Source organism: Macaca thibetana, chromosome 6 (genome assembly GCF_024542745.1).
Source record: "Macaca thibetana thibetana isolate TM-01 chromosome 6, ASM2454274v1, whole genome shotgun sequence".
Taxonomy (NCBI): Eukaryota; Metazoa; Chordata; class Mammalia; order Primates; family Cercopithecidae; genus Macaca; species Macaca thibetana.
This window is the reverse complement of record NC_065583.1, coordinates 62,310,706-62,325,541: the sequence shown is the minus strand read 5'-3', so window position 1 is coordinate 62,325,541 and position 14,836 is coordinate 62,310,706. Positions and strand designations below refer to the sequence as shown.

General features: G+C 38.7%; 1 protein-coding gene and 1 non-coding gene across 9 annotated transcripts in view; both read left to right on the top strand.

Annotated features, from left to right (window-relative positions):
• DMXL1 (Dmx like 1) overlaps window positions 1-14,836 on the top strand; it is a 175,844-nt gene that overhangs the window by 58,225 nt on the left and 102,783 nt on the right. For all 8 annotated transcript variants that reach the window (XM_050794413.1, XM_050794408.1, XM_050794415.1 and 5 more), the window contains 5 exons: window positions 2,178-2,431; window positions 2,540-3,224; window positions 3,314-3,435; window positions 13,221-13,310; window positions 13,920-14,022. In XM_050794413.1, coding sequence (XP_050650370.1) covers window positions 2,178-2,431; window positions 2,540-3,224; window positions 3,314-3,435; window positions 13,221-13,310; window positions 13,920-14,022 — 1,254 coding nt within the window. The remainder of the gene's footprint in view (window positions 1-2,177; window positions 2,432-2,539; window positions 3,225-3,313; window positions 3,436-13,220; window positions 13,311-13,919; window positions 14,023-14,836) is intronic.
• On the top strand, window positions 7,916-8,023 carry LOC126957694 (U6 spliceosomal RNA). The gene has a single exon (XR_007726878.1). It is a non-coding gene; the product is annotated as a U6 spliceosomal RNA (small nuclear RNA).

The following is a 14,836-nucleotide window of genomic DNA, read 5'->3' as shown; positions in this document are numbered from 1 at the left end:
TTTTGAAAGAGGAAAGACTATACATATTTACCTGTATTGATAAGTTGATATACAGTTTATTTTTTATTACTGAGGTGTTGAAGGAAACCTGGAAATTGGCACCATAAATGCATTCCCTTGAAATGGTTTCTTTAAGATGCCATACCAGTTACGAGTCTGTACACCTAGAGGATAACTAGTGTAGCATACTGAGATTTGGATAGACTTGGTACTTTGTAGAAAGTACAGATTACACTCAAATAATGTATTTTAAAAACTCAGTCCCGGCTGGGCGCGGTGGTTCACGCCTGTAATCCCAGCACTTTGGGAGGCCAAGGCGGGTGGATCATGAGGTCAGAAGATCGAGACTATCCTGGCTAACATGGTGAAACCCCGTCTCTACTAAAAATACAAAAAAATTAGCCGGGTGTGGTGTTGGGCGCCTGTAGTCCCAACTAATTGGTAGGCTGAGGCAGGCGAATGGCGTGAACCTGGGAGGCGGAGCTTGCAGTGAGCCAAGGTCGCGCCACTGCACTCCAGCCTGGGCAACAGAGCAAGACTCCGCCTTAAAAAAAAAAAAAAAAACTCAGTCCCAATTATAGTTCTAATTCCAATTCCCTCTTTTTAGCGTGAGCAAAACTGAGGTCCAGAAAAGTAGTGTGTGTTACTAAACATTAGCTGAGTGGTTAAATATAGAACATCTGGATCGAGAAGCCAGTTTACTTATTTTCCAGTTGATACTACGTCTTCTATCAGTAATCCATAATCCACTGACTGAGTCCTGTGTGGCTACTGATTACTCAGTGAACTCCAGTGACCTTATATTCTGGAGCAAAGTTACTTTTAATGCAGAGCCCATTTCTTATTAATATGAAAACTGTTATGTTTTTCATCTTGAATCCATTTATAAAGATATTTGTGTGTGTGTTTGTACTAGTTGTATTACTTTTACTAAGGCATTTTATGTTCCTCACACTCAAGGCAAAGAAATAAAACATAATCTGAAGAAAAATATATACTTCTTCAAAATAAAAAGAGTCTTCTTCATTATGCGGATCTGGGCATATTGTACAGTACTTAATGGCTCAAGTGGATCAAAGTACCAGTTTGATGTTGATCCACTGAATAAAATCTCATTCATATTTGATGACTGAACTAACTCTTTGGGGGCTGTGATAGATTGAACCATTCTGGTGATATCCCCAGATCTCACTAAATAAGAAAAGGCTCTACACCAGAATATATAACAGTTGATCTTGTTATAAATTATATCTATAGGCTCTTTATTATTATAAGGTGGCAAAAGAGGCGCCTTCTTGAGCACATGGTTAATAAAAGTAGTATTGTTGTCTATAGATTGCTGGATTGATTTTGTGTTGTTATAATGAAGATAAAGTACATATACCACTGTCAGATTAAGAAACTTCCATAACTTGGCCAGGCATGGTTGCTCATGCCTGTAATCCCAGTACTTTGGGAGGCCGAGGCAGGTGGATCATGAGGTCAGGAGTTCAAGACCAGCTTGACTAAGATGGTGAAACCCCATCTCTACTAAAAAGTACAAGAATTAGCCGGGCACAGTGGCAGGCACCTGTAATCCCAGCTACTTGGGAGGTTGAGGCAGAATTGCTTAGACCCAGGCAGCAGAGGTTGCAGTGAGCCGAGATCACGCCACTGTATTCCAACCTGGGCGAGAGTAAGACTGAGTCTCACAAAAAAAGAAACTTCTACAACTTGTCTCAGTTGTTCAAATAATGGAGCAAGTTCCTTTTCTGGGTTGACAATTAGTCCTATACTGGCATTGCTGCTGGCTATGAAACTCACCACCAAAGGTAAGCGATTAAATTGAACTACTTGGTAGGTGTTATAGTAACAAATGATACTTTTATTTTTTGAAAGTCCCGAGTTTTCTCCTTTTGTCTGTGCAAGGGCAAAAGTAGATAAGAAACTAGATCTCAAAGCATGCTCTGGAGCATTATCATTAAGCATTGCCTTTACTAGTTTATTATAAAGGATATTGCAAAGGATACAGATAAAGAGATGTGTAGGGTAAGGTATGGTGGAAGGGGTATGGAGCTTCCATGCTTTCCTTAGGCATGAGACCTCCATGTGTTCAGCTATCCAGAAGCTTGGTAATTCTTAATTTACAGTAAAAGCCTGATTGTATTTACTTGGTTTATGAACTCTTCTGCTTATAGAAACGGATGATGGTGTTGATGATCTGAAAATAAATCCTGAAAAGAAGGAATTAGGCTGTGATAAAATGGTACCAAACTCAAGTTTTACGTCATTATCATCAGCTGCCATTGATCATCAGATTGAAGTACTTCTGTCTGAATGGAGTAAAAATGCAGATATGCTATTTAGTATTCATCCCATGGATGGTTCTTTGCTAGTTTGGCATGTGGATTGGCTGGATGAATACCAGCCTGGTATGTTTCGTCAAGTACAGGTACTTCTATTATTTCTGGAGAGCTACTTTCTTGTTTATGTGGGTACTGTTTTCTGATACCTCTTTATATAATTTTATATGTTCTAACACTTGCTTTCTTAATTCTAGGTGTCCTTTGTTTCCAGAATTCCAGTAGCTTTCCCCACAGGTGACGCAAACTCTCTCTGTAAAAGCATAATGATGTATGCCTGTACCAAGAATGTTGACTTGGCTATTCAGCAAGGGAAACAAAAACCTTCTGGCCTCACCCGTTCCACATCAATGCTTATTTCTTCCGGTCACAATAAATCATCTAATAGTTTAAAATTAAGTATTTTTACTCCTAATGTTATGATGATTTCAAAACACGCTGATGGTTCTCTGAATCAGTGGCTGGTCAGTTTTGCCGAGGAATCTGCTTTTTCTACTGTTCTCAGTATTTCCCACAAATCCAGATATTGTGGTCATCGTTTTCATCTTAATGATTTAGCTTGCCACTCAGTATTACCATTATTGCTGACAACATCACACCATAATGCATTAAGGACACCAGATGTTGATAACCCAAAGCAACCTTTTGATGCTCTAAATACTGAAGAATGCTCTTGGACACAACAAAATAAAAGCACTGTTGATGTGGCGTTTCAGGATCCCAATGCAGTTTACAGTGAGCTTATTCTTTGGAGGGTTGACCCAGTTGGGCCATTGTCTTTTTCTGGAGGAGTTTCAGAGCTTGCCCGGATTAATTCTCTTCATGTTTCTGCCTTTTCCAATGTGGCATGGCTGCCCACTCTTATACCCAGTTATTGTCTGGGTAAGTATTCTGGTTTTTATTTCAGTAATTTAGATTTGCTGACATTATCATTAAAGGGTGAAATTTTAATATTTGTAAATACTTTCTAGGTGCATACTGCAACTCTCCTAGTGCATGCTTTGTAGCCAGTGATGGACAATATCTGAGATTATATGAAGCAGTTATTGATGCTAAGAAACTTTTATCTGAGCTTTCTAACCCTGAAATTTCTGTAAGTAATGTCTTTTAAAACAGCTTAAGTATATAATGTTATGTTTTTAGATATTTTATATTTTTGGGGTATGTTCTAGAATTGTGACCTATAATTTGTAATAAGCATTTGTATCTTTGTTTTATTTTTTCACATTTGTATTGTACTCTTACAATGATTCTAAGCTCCTTTAAAAGGAAACCATTTCTTTCACTCTTTGAAAGAAAGTAGAGTCTGGTCTCCTAAAATATGTTTCTGTAACACTTCTTTGCTCGTAGATAAATGAGGACTACTGACGGTATAATGTAGAAGTTATATCGGCCCATCTGCAATTATTTTGTAGGCCAGAGGAGCTGGAACAACAGGAATAGAATTTTTATCTTAAGCATGAAAAGAAAGAGCCCTTAGCTTGGTTACGATTCAGACAAGAGTTCTTTCAGTATTATTGCAAGGCTTTTGCCTTATGACAGGCCACATTTGTTCTCATACCCACCTAATAACAACCTTCTAACTGCATTGTCTTGGAACATCCAACAAGCAAGCATTTCCACTTTTCTGGTTTTGACATTTTTCTTTTGGTATCTCCAGAGGTAGCCTTCAGCTGTACCAAGCTTTCTATTTAGGAGATTCAGGCCATCTCCCTGACTGCCAATTAATGTATTTGTTAATGCTTGGCTTACAAAGTTGCATAAATGCCAGTGATCTGTTCCAATCCTGTTTTTTTCTGTAAGTTAATTTTAATGCATAACTTTGCAGAACACAAGGTTTTCCAAAACATGTATATAGTGTTACAGTATAAATGTATATATTTGGGGGGGGGGTCTTCTATTTATCAGGCATTTTTAAGTAATGGGAATTTAGATGTGAAGAAAACAGTAAAAATTTGTATTGTAGAGCTTATATTCTGGTGAAGGGAGATACGAAGAAAACAGATAAAAATATATTAATTAAAAAATACTATGGAGAGAAACAGTGTTGCAGAAGAATTAGGGATTGCCAGGGAAGTTGCTAATCAGGGAAAATTTCACAGAAAAAGTACCATTTGAGTAAAGATCTGAAGATGTGGGAACTAGATATGTAGGTATTTGTTAAAGGGAGAGTGATTTGGGAAAAGGGACAGCTAGTTCGGAGATCCCGAGGCCACAGCATGTTTGGTATGTGATATGGTTTGGCTCTGTGTCCCACCCAAATCTCATCTTCAATTATAATCCCCACATGTTGAGGGAGGGACCTGGGTGGGAGGTGATTGGATCATGGGGGCAATTCTCCCATTCTGTTCTCATGATAGTGAGGGAGTTCTCACAAGATCTGATGGTTTTAAAAGTTGCAGTTTCCCCTGCGCATGTGCTCTCTCCTGATACCTGTGAAGAAGGTGCTTGCTTCTCCTTTGCCTTCTGCCATGATTGTAAGTCCTGAGGCCTCCTGAGCTGTGTAGAATTGTGAATCAATTAAACTAATTTATAAATTACCCAGTCTGAGGTATTTCTTTGTAGAGTGTGAAAACAGCCTAATACAGATAATTGGTACCAGGAACGGGGCACTGCTATAAGGATAACGCAAAAATGTGGAAGCGACGTTGCAACTGGGTAACAGGCAGAAGTTGGAATAGTTTGGAGGGCTCAGAAGAAGACAGGAAGATGTGGGGAAGTTTGGAACTTCCTGGAGACATGTTGAATGACTTTGACCAAAATGCTGATCGTGATATGGACAATGAAGTCCTGGCTGAGGTGGTCTCTGATGGAGATGAGGAACTTACTGGGATCTGGAGCAAAGATCACTCATGTTATGCTTTAGCAAAGAGACTGGTGGCATTTTGGCCCAGCTCTAGAGATCTGTGGAACTTTGAACTTGAGAGAGATGACTTAGGTTATCTGGCAGAAGAAATTTCTAAGCAGCAAAGCGTTCAAGAGATCACCTGGCTTATTCTGAATGCATTCAGTTATATGTGTTTATAAAGAGATGGCTTGAAATTGAAATTTATGTTAACTTACGTTTAAAAGGGAAGCAGAGCATAAAGGTTTAGAAAATATGCAGCCTGACCCTGTGGTAGAAAAGAAAAACCCATTTCTGGAGAAGAATTCAAGGGCTACAGAAATTTGCATAAGTAACCAGGATCTGAATGTTAATAGCCAAGACAATGGGGAAAATGTCTCTGGGGCATGTCAAAGATCTTCATGGCAGCCCCTCCCATCAGAAGTCCAGAGGCCTAGGAGGGAAAATGGTTTCATGGGTCAGGCCCAGGACCCAGCTGCTCTGTGCAGCCTTGGGATTCAGTGCCTTGCCTCCCAGCTGCTCTAGCTCCAGCCATGGCTAAAAGGGGCCATGGTACAGCTCGGGCTTTTGCTTCAGAGAGTGCAAGCCCTAAGCCTTGGTGGCTTCCACATGGTGTTGGGCCTGTGGGTGAGCAGAAGATGAGAGTTGAGGCTTGGCAGCAACCACCTAGGTTTCAGAGGATGTGTGGAAACAGCTGCATGTTCAGGCAGAGGTCTGCAGCAGAGGCAAAGCCCTCATGGAGAACTTCTACTAGGGCAATGCAGAAGGAGAATGTGGAGTTGGAGTGTCCCACAAAATTCTACTGGGGCCTGCCTCATGGAACTGGGAGAAGAGGGCCATCATCCTCCAGACCCCAAAAAGGTAGATCCACTGACAGCTTGCACCATGTGCCTGGAAAAGCCATAAGCACTCAACACTAGCCCATGAAAGCAGCCACAGGCATTGTACCCTGCAGGAGCCACAGGGGCAGAGCTTCCCAAGGCCGTGGGAACCCACCCGTGTGTCAGTGTGCCCTAGATGTAAGACATGTAGTCAAAGGAGATTTTGGAGCTTAAGATTTAATGACTGCCTGGCCAAGTTTCAGACTTGCATGGAGCCCATGGCCCCTTTGTTTTGGCCAGTTTCTCCTATTTGAAACAGAACATTTACCCAGTGTCTGTGCTCCCATTGTATCTTGGAAGTAACCAACTTGCTTTTGATTTTACAGGCTCATAGGCAGAAGGGACTTCCCTTGTCTCAGATGAGACTTTGGACTTGGACTTTTGGGTTAATTCTGGAAGGAGTTAAGACTTTGGGGGACTATTGGGAAGGCATGATTGGTTTTGGAATGTGAAAAGGGGATTTGGGAGGGGCTTGTATGAATTGATATGGTTTATTGCTATGTGCTCACCCAAATCTCATCTCGAATTGTAATTGCACATGTCAAGGGAGGCACCTGGTGGGAGGTGATTGGAACATGGGGGCCGTTTCCCTCATGCTGTTTGCCTGATAGTGAGCAAGTTCACACAAGATCTGATGGTTTTAAAAGTGGCAGTTTCCCCTGCGTGGTTTCTTTCCTGCCACCTTGTGAAGAAGGTCTTACTTCTCCTTCACCTTCCACCATGATTGTAAGTTTCCTGAGGCCTCCCCTGCCATGTATACCTATGAGTCCGTTAAACTTTTATTTATAAATTACCCAGTCTCAAGTATTTATTTATAGCAGTGTGAAGACAGACTCATACAGTATGTAAAGGAACAGCAGTAAGGCCACCGTGGCTAGAGAAGAGCATGTGAGGTGGAAAATAGTCAGGGATAAAGTCAGAAAGTTAGCCTGGCCAGGTCATATGAAGGCTGATAGGCCATTGTGGTTACTTCAGCTTTTACTCTGAATAACATGGAAACCACAGAAGAGGTATGAAATGATTTAAGTTTTAAATGATTCCTCTGGTGGCTATATAGATTAGCCATGGGATGCAGAAGTAGATCTAAAGAGACCAATTTAGGAACCAATTACAGTAGTCTAGGAGAGGGAAAAAAGGAGCTTAGAATGTAGCTAGTGGTAACGGCAGAGATGATAAGAATGGCCAAATTCAAGATGATGTTTAGAACATTGAATAGCTATGAATGAACTGGATACGGTATGTGTGTGAGAAAAAAAGAGGACTCCCAAGGTTCATTGTTGAATATTAGGAAGAATAGAATTGCTGTAAATTGAGATGTGGAAGAATGTAGAAGTAACAGGTTTTGAGGGACAGGGAAATTCAAGAGCCTGGCTTTAATCATGTTAATTTTGAGATGCTTGTTTGACAGCCAAAAGACATAGTAGGTTAGTATCTGGAGTTCAGAGGAAGGTCTGGCCTGAAGATATGCAATAGTTGTCAGCATATAAATTTAAAGTTGTGGAAGTCGGTAAGATTGTCAAGGGTGAGACTATAGTTAGAAAAGGCGAGGAGGAGCGATGGCTCGTGCCTGTAGTCCCAGCCGTTTTGGAGGCCGAGGCAGGCGGATCACTTGAGGTCAGAAGTTTGAGACCAGGTTGGCCAACATGGTGAAGCCCCATCTATTAAATATATAAAAATTAACCAGATGTGGTGGCAGGAACCTATAGTCTCAGCTACCCGGGAGGCTGAGGCAGGAGAATCGCTTGAACCTGGGAGGCAGAGGTTGCAGTGAGCCAAGATCACACCACTGCACTCCAGCCTTGGACAACAGAGAGAGACACCATCTTAAGAAGTGATAGATTGAATGTGTGCTCACTTGAGCAGCACCATATACTAAAATTGGAATAATACAGAGAAGATGAGCATGGCTCCTGGGCAAGGACGACATGCAAATTTGTGATATTTTTCCATATTTCTCCAGAAGTATAAATTTTCATATTTCTCCAGAAGAGACTGGGGACCTATATTCAACATTGTTAAAGAAAAAAAAGTCTTCAACCAAGAATTTCATATCCAGCCAAACTAAGCTTCCTAAGTGAGAAGAAATAAGACCCTTTTTAGATAAACAAATTTTGAGGGAGTCTGCCTTACAAGAGGTCTTCAAGGGAGTAGTAAATATTGAATGGAAAGATCACTACCACCTGATAAAAAACACGCTTAAATACACAGACCAGTAACACTATAAAGCAACCACACAAACAAGCCAGCATAATAACCAGCTAACAATACAATAACACAATCAGATCCACACATATCAGTGCTAACCTTGAATGTAAACAGGCTTAATGCCTCACGTACACGGTATAGAGTGGCAAACTGGATTTAAAAAAACAGTGGTATGTGGTCTTCAAGAGACCCATCTCACATGTAATGACACCCATAGGCTCAAAATAAAGGGATGGAGAAAAATCTACCAAGTAAATGGAAATCAGAAAAAAGCCAGGTTGCCATCCTGATTTCAGGCAAACCAGACTGTAAACCAACAGAGATTTAAAAAAGACAAAGAAAGGCATTACACAATGGTAAAGGGTTCAATTCAACAAGAAGACCTAACTATGGTAAATATACATACAACCAACACAGGAACACCCAGATTCATAAAGCAACTTCTTAGAAACCTACAAAGAGACATAGACTCCCACATAATAATAGTGGGAGACTTCAATACTTCACTGTCAGTATTAGATCATGTAGGCAGAAAATTAACAGATATTCAGGACCTGAACTCAACATTGGACCAAATGTATCTGACAGACTGCTGCAGAACTGTCCACCCAAAACAACAGAATAGATATTCCTCTCATTGCCACATGGCACATACTCTAAATTGGACCACATAATTGGACATAAAACAATCCTCAGCAAATGCAGAAGAACCCAAATCATATGAAACACACCGTTGGACCACAGTACAATAAAAATAGAAGTCAGGATTTAAAAAATAGCTTAAACCAGGCAATTACATGGATATTAAAAACATGCTCCTGAATGACTTTTGGGTAAACTGTGAAATTAAGGCAGAAACCAAGAAGTTCTTTGAAAGTAATGAGAATGAAGATACAACATGCCAGAATCTCTGGGACACAGCTAAGGCAGTGTCAAGAGGGAAATTTATAGTACTAAATTCCCACATCAATAAGTCAGAAAGATCACAAATTAATAACCTAACGTCACAACTGAAAGAATTAGAGAAGGAAAAACAAATCAACCCCACAGATAGCAGAAGATAAGAAATCATCAAAATCAGAGATGAACTGAAGGAAATTGAAACACAAAATACCATTCAAAAGATCTACAATTCCAGGAATTGGTTTCTTGAAAAAAATTAATAAGACAGATACATTTCTAACTAAGAGAAAATCCAAATAAACCCAATTAGAAATTACCAAGGGGATGTTACCACTGACTCTACAGAAATAAAAACAATAATCAGAAACTACTACAAACACCTGTATGGACACAGACTACAAAACCTACAAGGGATGGATAAATTCCTGGACACATACTCCCTCCTAAGACTGAACCAGGAAGAAATTGATTCCCCAAACTGACCAATACGAGCTCCAAAATTGAATCAGTAATAAATAGCCTACCAACCGAAAAACCCAAGGTCTGAGGGATTCATAGCTGAATTCCACCAGATGCACAAAGAAGAGCTGGTACCATTCCTACTGAAACTATTCCAAAAAAATGAGGAGGAGGGACTCCTCCCCAACTAATTTTTTGAGGTCAGCATTATCCTGATACCAAAACCTGGCAGACACACAAAAAGAAAGCCCAGTATCCTCTATGAATATCAATGCAAAAATCCTTGACAAAATACTAGCAAACCAAATCCAACAGCACATCAGAAAGCTAATTCACAATGATCAAGTAGGCTTAATTCCCAGGATGCAAGTTTTGTTCAGCATACGAAAATTAAATGTGATTTATCACATAAGGAGAACTGCAGACAAAAAAACACATAATTATTTCGATAGATGCAGAAAAGGCTTTTGATAAAATTCGGCATTCCTTCATGTTAAAAACTCTCAATAAACTAGGTGTTGAAGAAACATACCTCAGAATAATAAGAGCCATCTTTGACAAACTCACAGCCAACATCATACTGAATGGGCGAAAGCTGGAAGCATTCCCCTTGAAAACTGACACAAGGCAAAGATTCCCTCTCTTACCACTCCTGTTCAACATTTTATTGGAAGTGCTGGCCAGAGCAATCAGGAAAGAGGAATAAAGGGCATCTAAATAGGAAGACAGGGAGTAAAACTATCACTGTTTGTACATGACATGTTTCTATATCTAGATAACCCTATGTCTTGGCCCAAAAGCTCCTAGATCTAATAAACAGCTTCAGTAAAGTTTCAGGATGCAAAAATCAATATACAAGAAATCACTAGCATTCCTATACGCCTACAACAGCTAAGCTGAGAACCAATTCAGGAAGACAGTCCCATTCCCAACTGCCACAAAAAGAATAAAATACATAGGAATACAGCTATCCGTGGGGGGTGAAAGATCTCTACAATAAGAATTACAAAACACTGCTCAAAGAAATCAGATAAGACACAAACACATGAGAAAAAGATCCTATGTTGATGGATAGGAAGAATCAGTATCATTACAATGGCCATACTGCCCAAAACAATTTACAGATTCAATGCTATTCCTATCAAACTACCAACAACATTCTTCACAGAACTAGAGAAACCTATTTTTAAAGTCATATGGAACCAAAATAAGAGCGTGTGTAGCCCAGGCAATCCTAAAAAAAAAAAAACAAAGCTTTGAGGTATCATGTTACCTGACTTCAAACTATACTACAGGGATACAGTAACCAAAACAGCAGAGTAGTGATACAAAAACAGGCACATTGACAATGGAACACAATAGAGAATCCAGATATAACACACCTACAACTCTCTGATCTTTGATAAACCTGACAAAAGCAATGGGGAAAGGATTCCCTATTTAATGAATGGTGCTGGCAGAATTGGCTAGCCATATTCAGAAAATTGAAACTGGATCCCTTCCTTGTATCATATACAGAAATCAACTCAAGATGGATTAAAGACTTAAATGTAAAACCTAAAACTCTAAAAACCCTGGAAGACAATTCTAGGCAATACCATTCTGGACATGGGAATGGGCAGTGATTTCACGACAAAGACATCAAAAGCAATCATAACAGAGTAAGTAGACAACCTACAGAAAAGGAGAAAATATTTGCAACCTGTGCCTCTGAGAAAGGTCTGAATATCCAACATCTATAAGGAACTTAAACAAGTTTACAAGAGAAAAACAGCTCCATCAAAAAGTGGATAAAGGACATGCGCACTTTTCAAAAGAAGATATACATGTGGCAACAAATATGATAAACTCAGTATTACTGATCATTAGAGAAATGCAAATAAAAACCGCAGTGTGACACCATCTCACACCAGTCAGAGTGGCTATTATTAAAGAGTCAAAAAACAAAAAAACAGATGCTGGTGAGGTTGTAGTGAAAAGGGAACACTTACACACTGTTGATGGGAGAATAAATTAGTTCAGCCATTGTGGAAAGCAGTACTGTGATTCCTCAAAGAGCTAAAAACAGAACTGCCTTTCGACCGAGCAATTCCATTACTGGCTATGTACCCAGAGGAGTATAAATCATTCTGTGATAAGGGCACATGCATGCGAATATTCGTTGCAGCATTATTCACAATAGCAAAGACAGAATCAACCCAAATGCCCAAGAGTGACAAAGAGTAACAGATTGGATTAAGAAAATGTGGTGTGGCTGGGTGCGGTGGCTCAGGCCTGTAATCCCAGCACTTTGGGAGGCCGAGGCGGGTGGATCACGAGGTCAGGAGATCAAGACCATCCTGGCTAACACGGTGAAACTGCATCTCTACTAAAAGAGTACAAAAAATTAGCCGGGCGTGGTGGCAGGCACCTGTAGTCCCAGCTACTCGGAGGCTGAGGCAGGAGAATGGCATGATCCCGGGAGGCAGAGCTTGCAGTGAGCCGAGATCGCTCCACTGCACTCCAGCCTCGGCGACAGAGCGAGACTCTGTCTCAAAAAAAAAAAAAAGAAAATGTGGTGCATATACACCATGGAATACTGTGCAGCCATAAAAAAGAATGAAATGATGTATTTTGCAGGAACATGGGTGGAGCTGGCATTCATAAAGCAACTTCTTTATGGAGGCCATTCTTTAAGGAGGCCATTATCCTTAGCAAACTAACACAGGAGTAGAAAACCAGATACTGCATGTTCTCACTTATAAGTGGGAGCTAAATGATGAGAACTCATGAACCCAAAGAATGGAACAACAGACACTGGGGACTTCTTCAGGGTGGAAGGTGGGAGGAGGGAGAGGACCAGAAAAAATAACTGTTGAGTAGTAGGCTTAGTACCTGGATGATGAAATAATCTGTACAACAAAGCCCTGTGACATCAGTTTACCTGTATAACACACTTGCACACGTACTCCCAAACCTACAATGAAAGTTAAAAAAAATTAAAGATTGAATGCTGGAAAGCTCTGTTAAAAGTAGGGTGGAAATACAAGGGTGAATGTGGCGTATAATGGAAGGCAAAAGAGAAAAGTATTTCAAGGAGGGAGAAGGAATGATTACCAAGATCAGATGCTGCTGATAAAGCAAGTACTGTAAAGATTTGAAAATAGACCACTGAATTTAGCAGTGTGACCTTAACTAATGCAGTCAGGACATGAATGGCTCAAGAAATCAGCATACTTGAATAGTATGCAATCTTGTTTCTTTAGCTCTATCCTTCCTACCTCAAAATTAATGTTTAAAAAGCACTAATTATTAGAACATTTCCAGGAGATTGAAATCAGTTTTTCACATTTATTGATATAATTTTTTTCCCTTAATGGTTATCAAGCATTGCTTTTGTTTTTCTCTGTACCAACTGAGCTGTAATGCTTTTTCATTTGTATGTTACTTCCTATAAAGAGTGAAGACCTAGTATTTTTATAGTTGAAAGGGACTATATTTAAGCCCACTTGAATTTTATTGTTATTTATCTGTTACGCCTGAAATTTTGTTACTCTTATTTGCATATGAATTGTTTAGTAAATTATCAATTTTTTAAAAAAACAGAAATATGTTGGTGAAGTCTTTAACATCGTCAGTCAACAATCAACAGCCAGGCCAGGATGCATTATTGCATTAGATCCCATTACCAAACTTGTAAGTATTAATTTTGGGGGGGGAGGTATATTTTAAAAAGTTTATGAAATCATTTTGCATAAAATCTATATATTAATGTAATTTGATAATTTGCTATATATTTACAGGTAAAGTAGATTCAGTAATTAACTCATCATATAATAGATAACATACTATTGTATATTTTACTTTCTAGACTTCAGACTAGAAAACAAATTATAATGCTCATTACTATATTCACAACCAAATAAATTTCAAACTTTGACTCAAACATATTATAAAAATATTATCATATTACCATTAGGTTTAATAAAGTGGTGTTAGGTTCCTCATCCTTGGTTATGAAAATCACTGGAAAGAAAACTAGGTTCCAATTTGTGGCTAAATAAAAACTGGTGGATATTATTTCTTACTTATAAAGACTTGTTGTAATGAAAGCAAATGATCTTGACCTAGATTTTTGTATTCATCTGTTTAATCTAATGGAGGTACCATACACTTACATTCTGCTGAACGTTTGAATCTTATTCTGCCTTTAAATATCTCATTATGAAGTATTATTTTTCTGGTTATTTAGCATTAGGTAAATAACACATAGGTCAACTTACGTTGATATGTATTTATATTCAGCATGGGAGAAAAACCCAACTGCTTCATGTTTTTCAAGAAGACTTCATTTTGAATAACCTTGAGAAGAAAAGCCTTGGCAAAGACAACATTTCATCTAATGCAGGTAAGGAAGAAGTGTTTATGGAATGAGAAATACTATGTACAGTATGTTAGGCAGTTAATAAAGATGAATTGGTGAAATGCTTCACATTGTCTGTTTGAAGGAAAAATTGTTTGGAGTAAGTTTGTTTATTAAATATTTATCATAAATGTGAGTATCTTTTTATTCTTAACCAGGTAAGAAATATGAACAAAATTAAAGGGGCATCTTGGTTTTATGTTTTTTAAACTGCATAATAGAAATGCTTTATTATTAACATGTGAGAGCTTTTTGCATGGATGGGGTCCTACCCATCCATTTGGATATTATGGACCTCCTGCCTTTTGAAAATTTATAATTTAAAGAAGTAGCTTAAAACTTCAAGCTAGAAAGTCCTTAATTTAAAAACTAATTGTCTTAATTAATGTTTTTATAGTAAAACAGGTTTTAAAATGTTGTTAAACTCCTCTCATCAACATTATTACTTTACATGAAGGCACACCGAGTAAAATAAAGCTAAAATCTCTTGGTCATCACTTGAGATTATAGAGCCAAACCAAACTCAAAAATGGCATTCTTGAGGATCACAGTCTTATAAATCAATTATACAGTATATGCCCATTACACAAAGAAGTTATCAAGATTCAAATGTTAAATATCTTCTGCATTTGTTCAGAATTTTTTCTCCTCTTGTACATCATGTCTTTCTGCCACCTTTTCCATTTTTCTTCTTTTATGAGAAGTACTCCTTAGAGTTCTGCACTTTTATGTTGACATCTAATTTCTTACCATTGCTTTTAGTCTTCTATCAGTTTTCCCTGAATTAATGAGCTGTGCA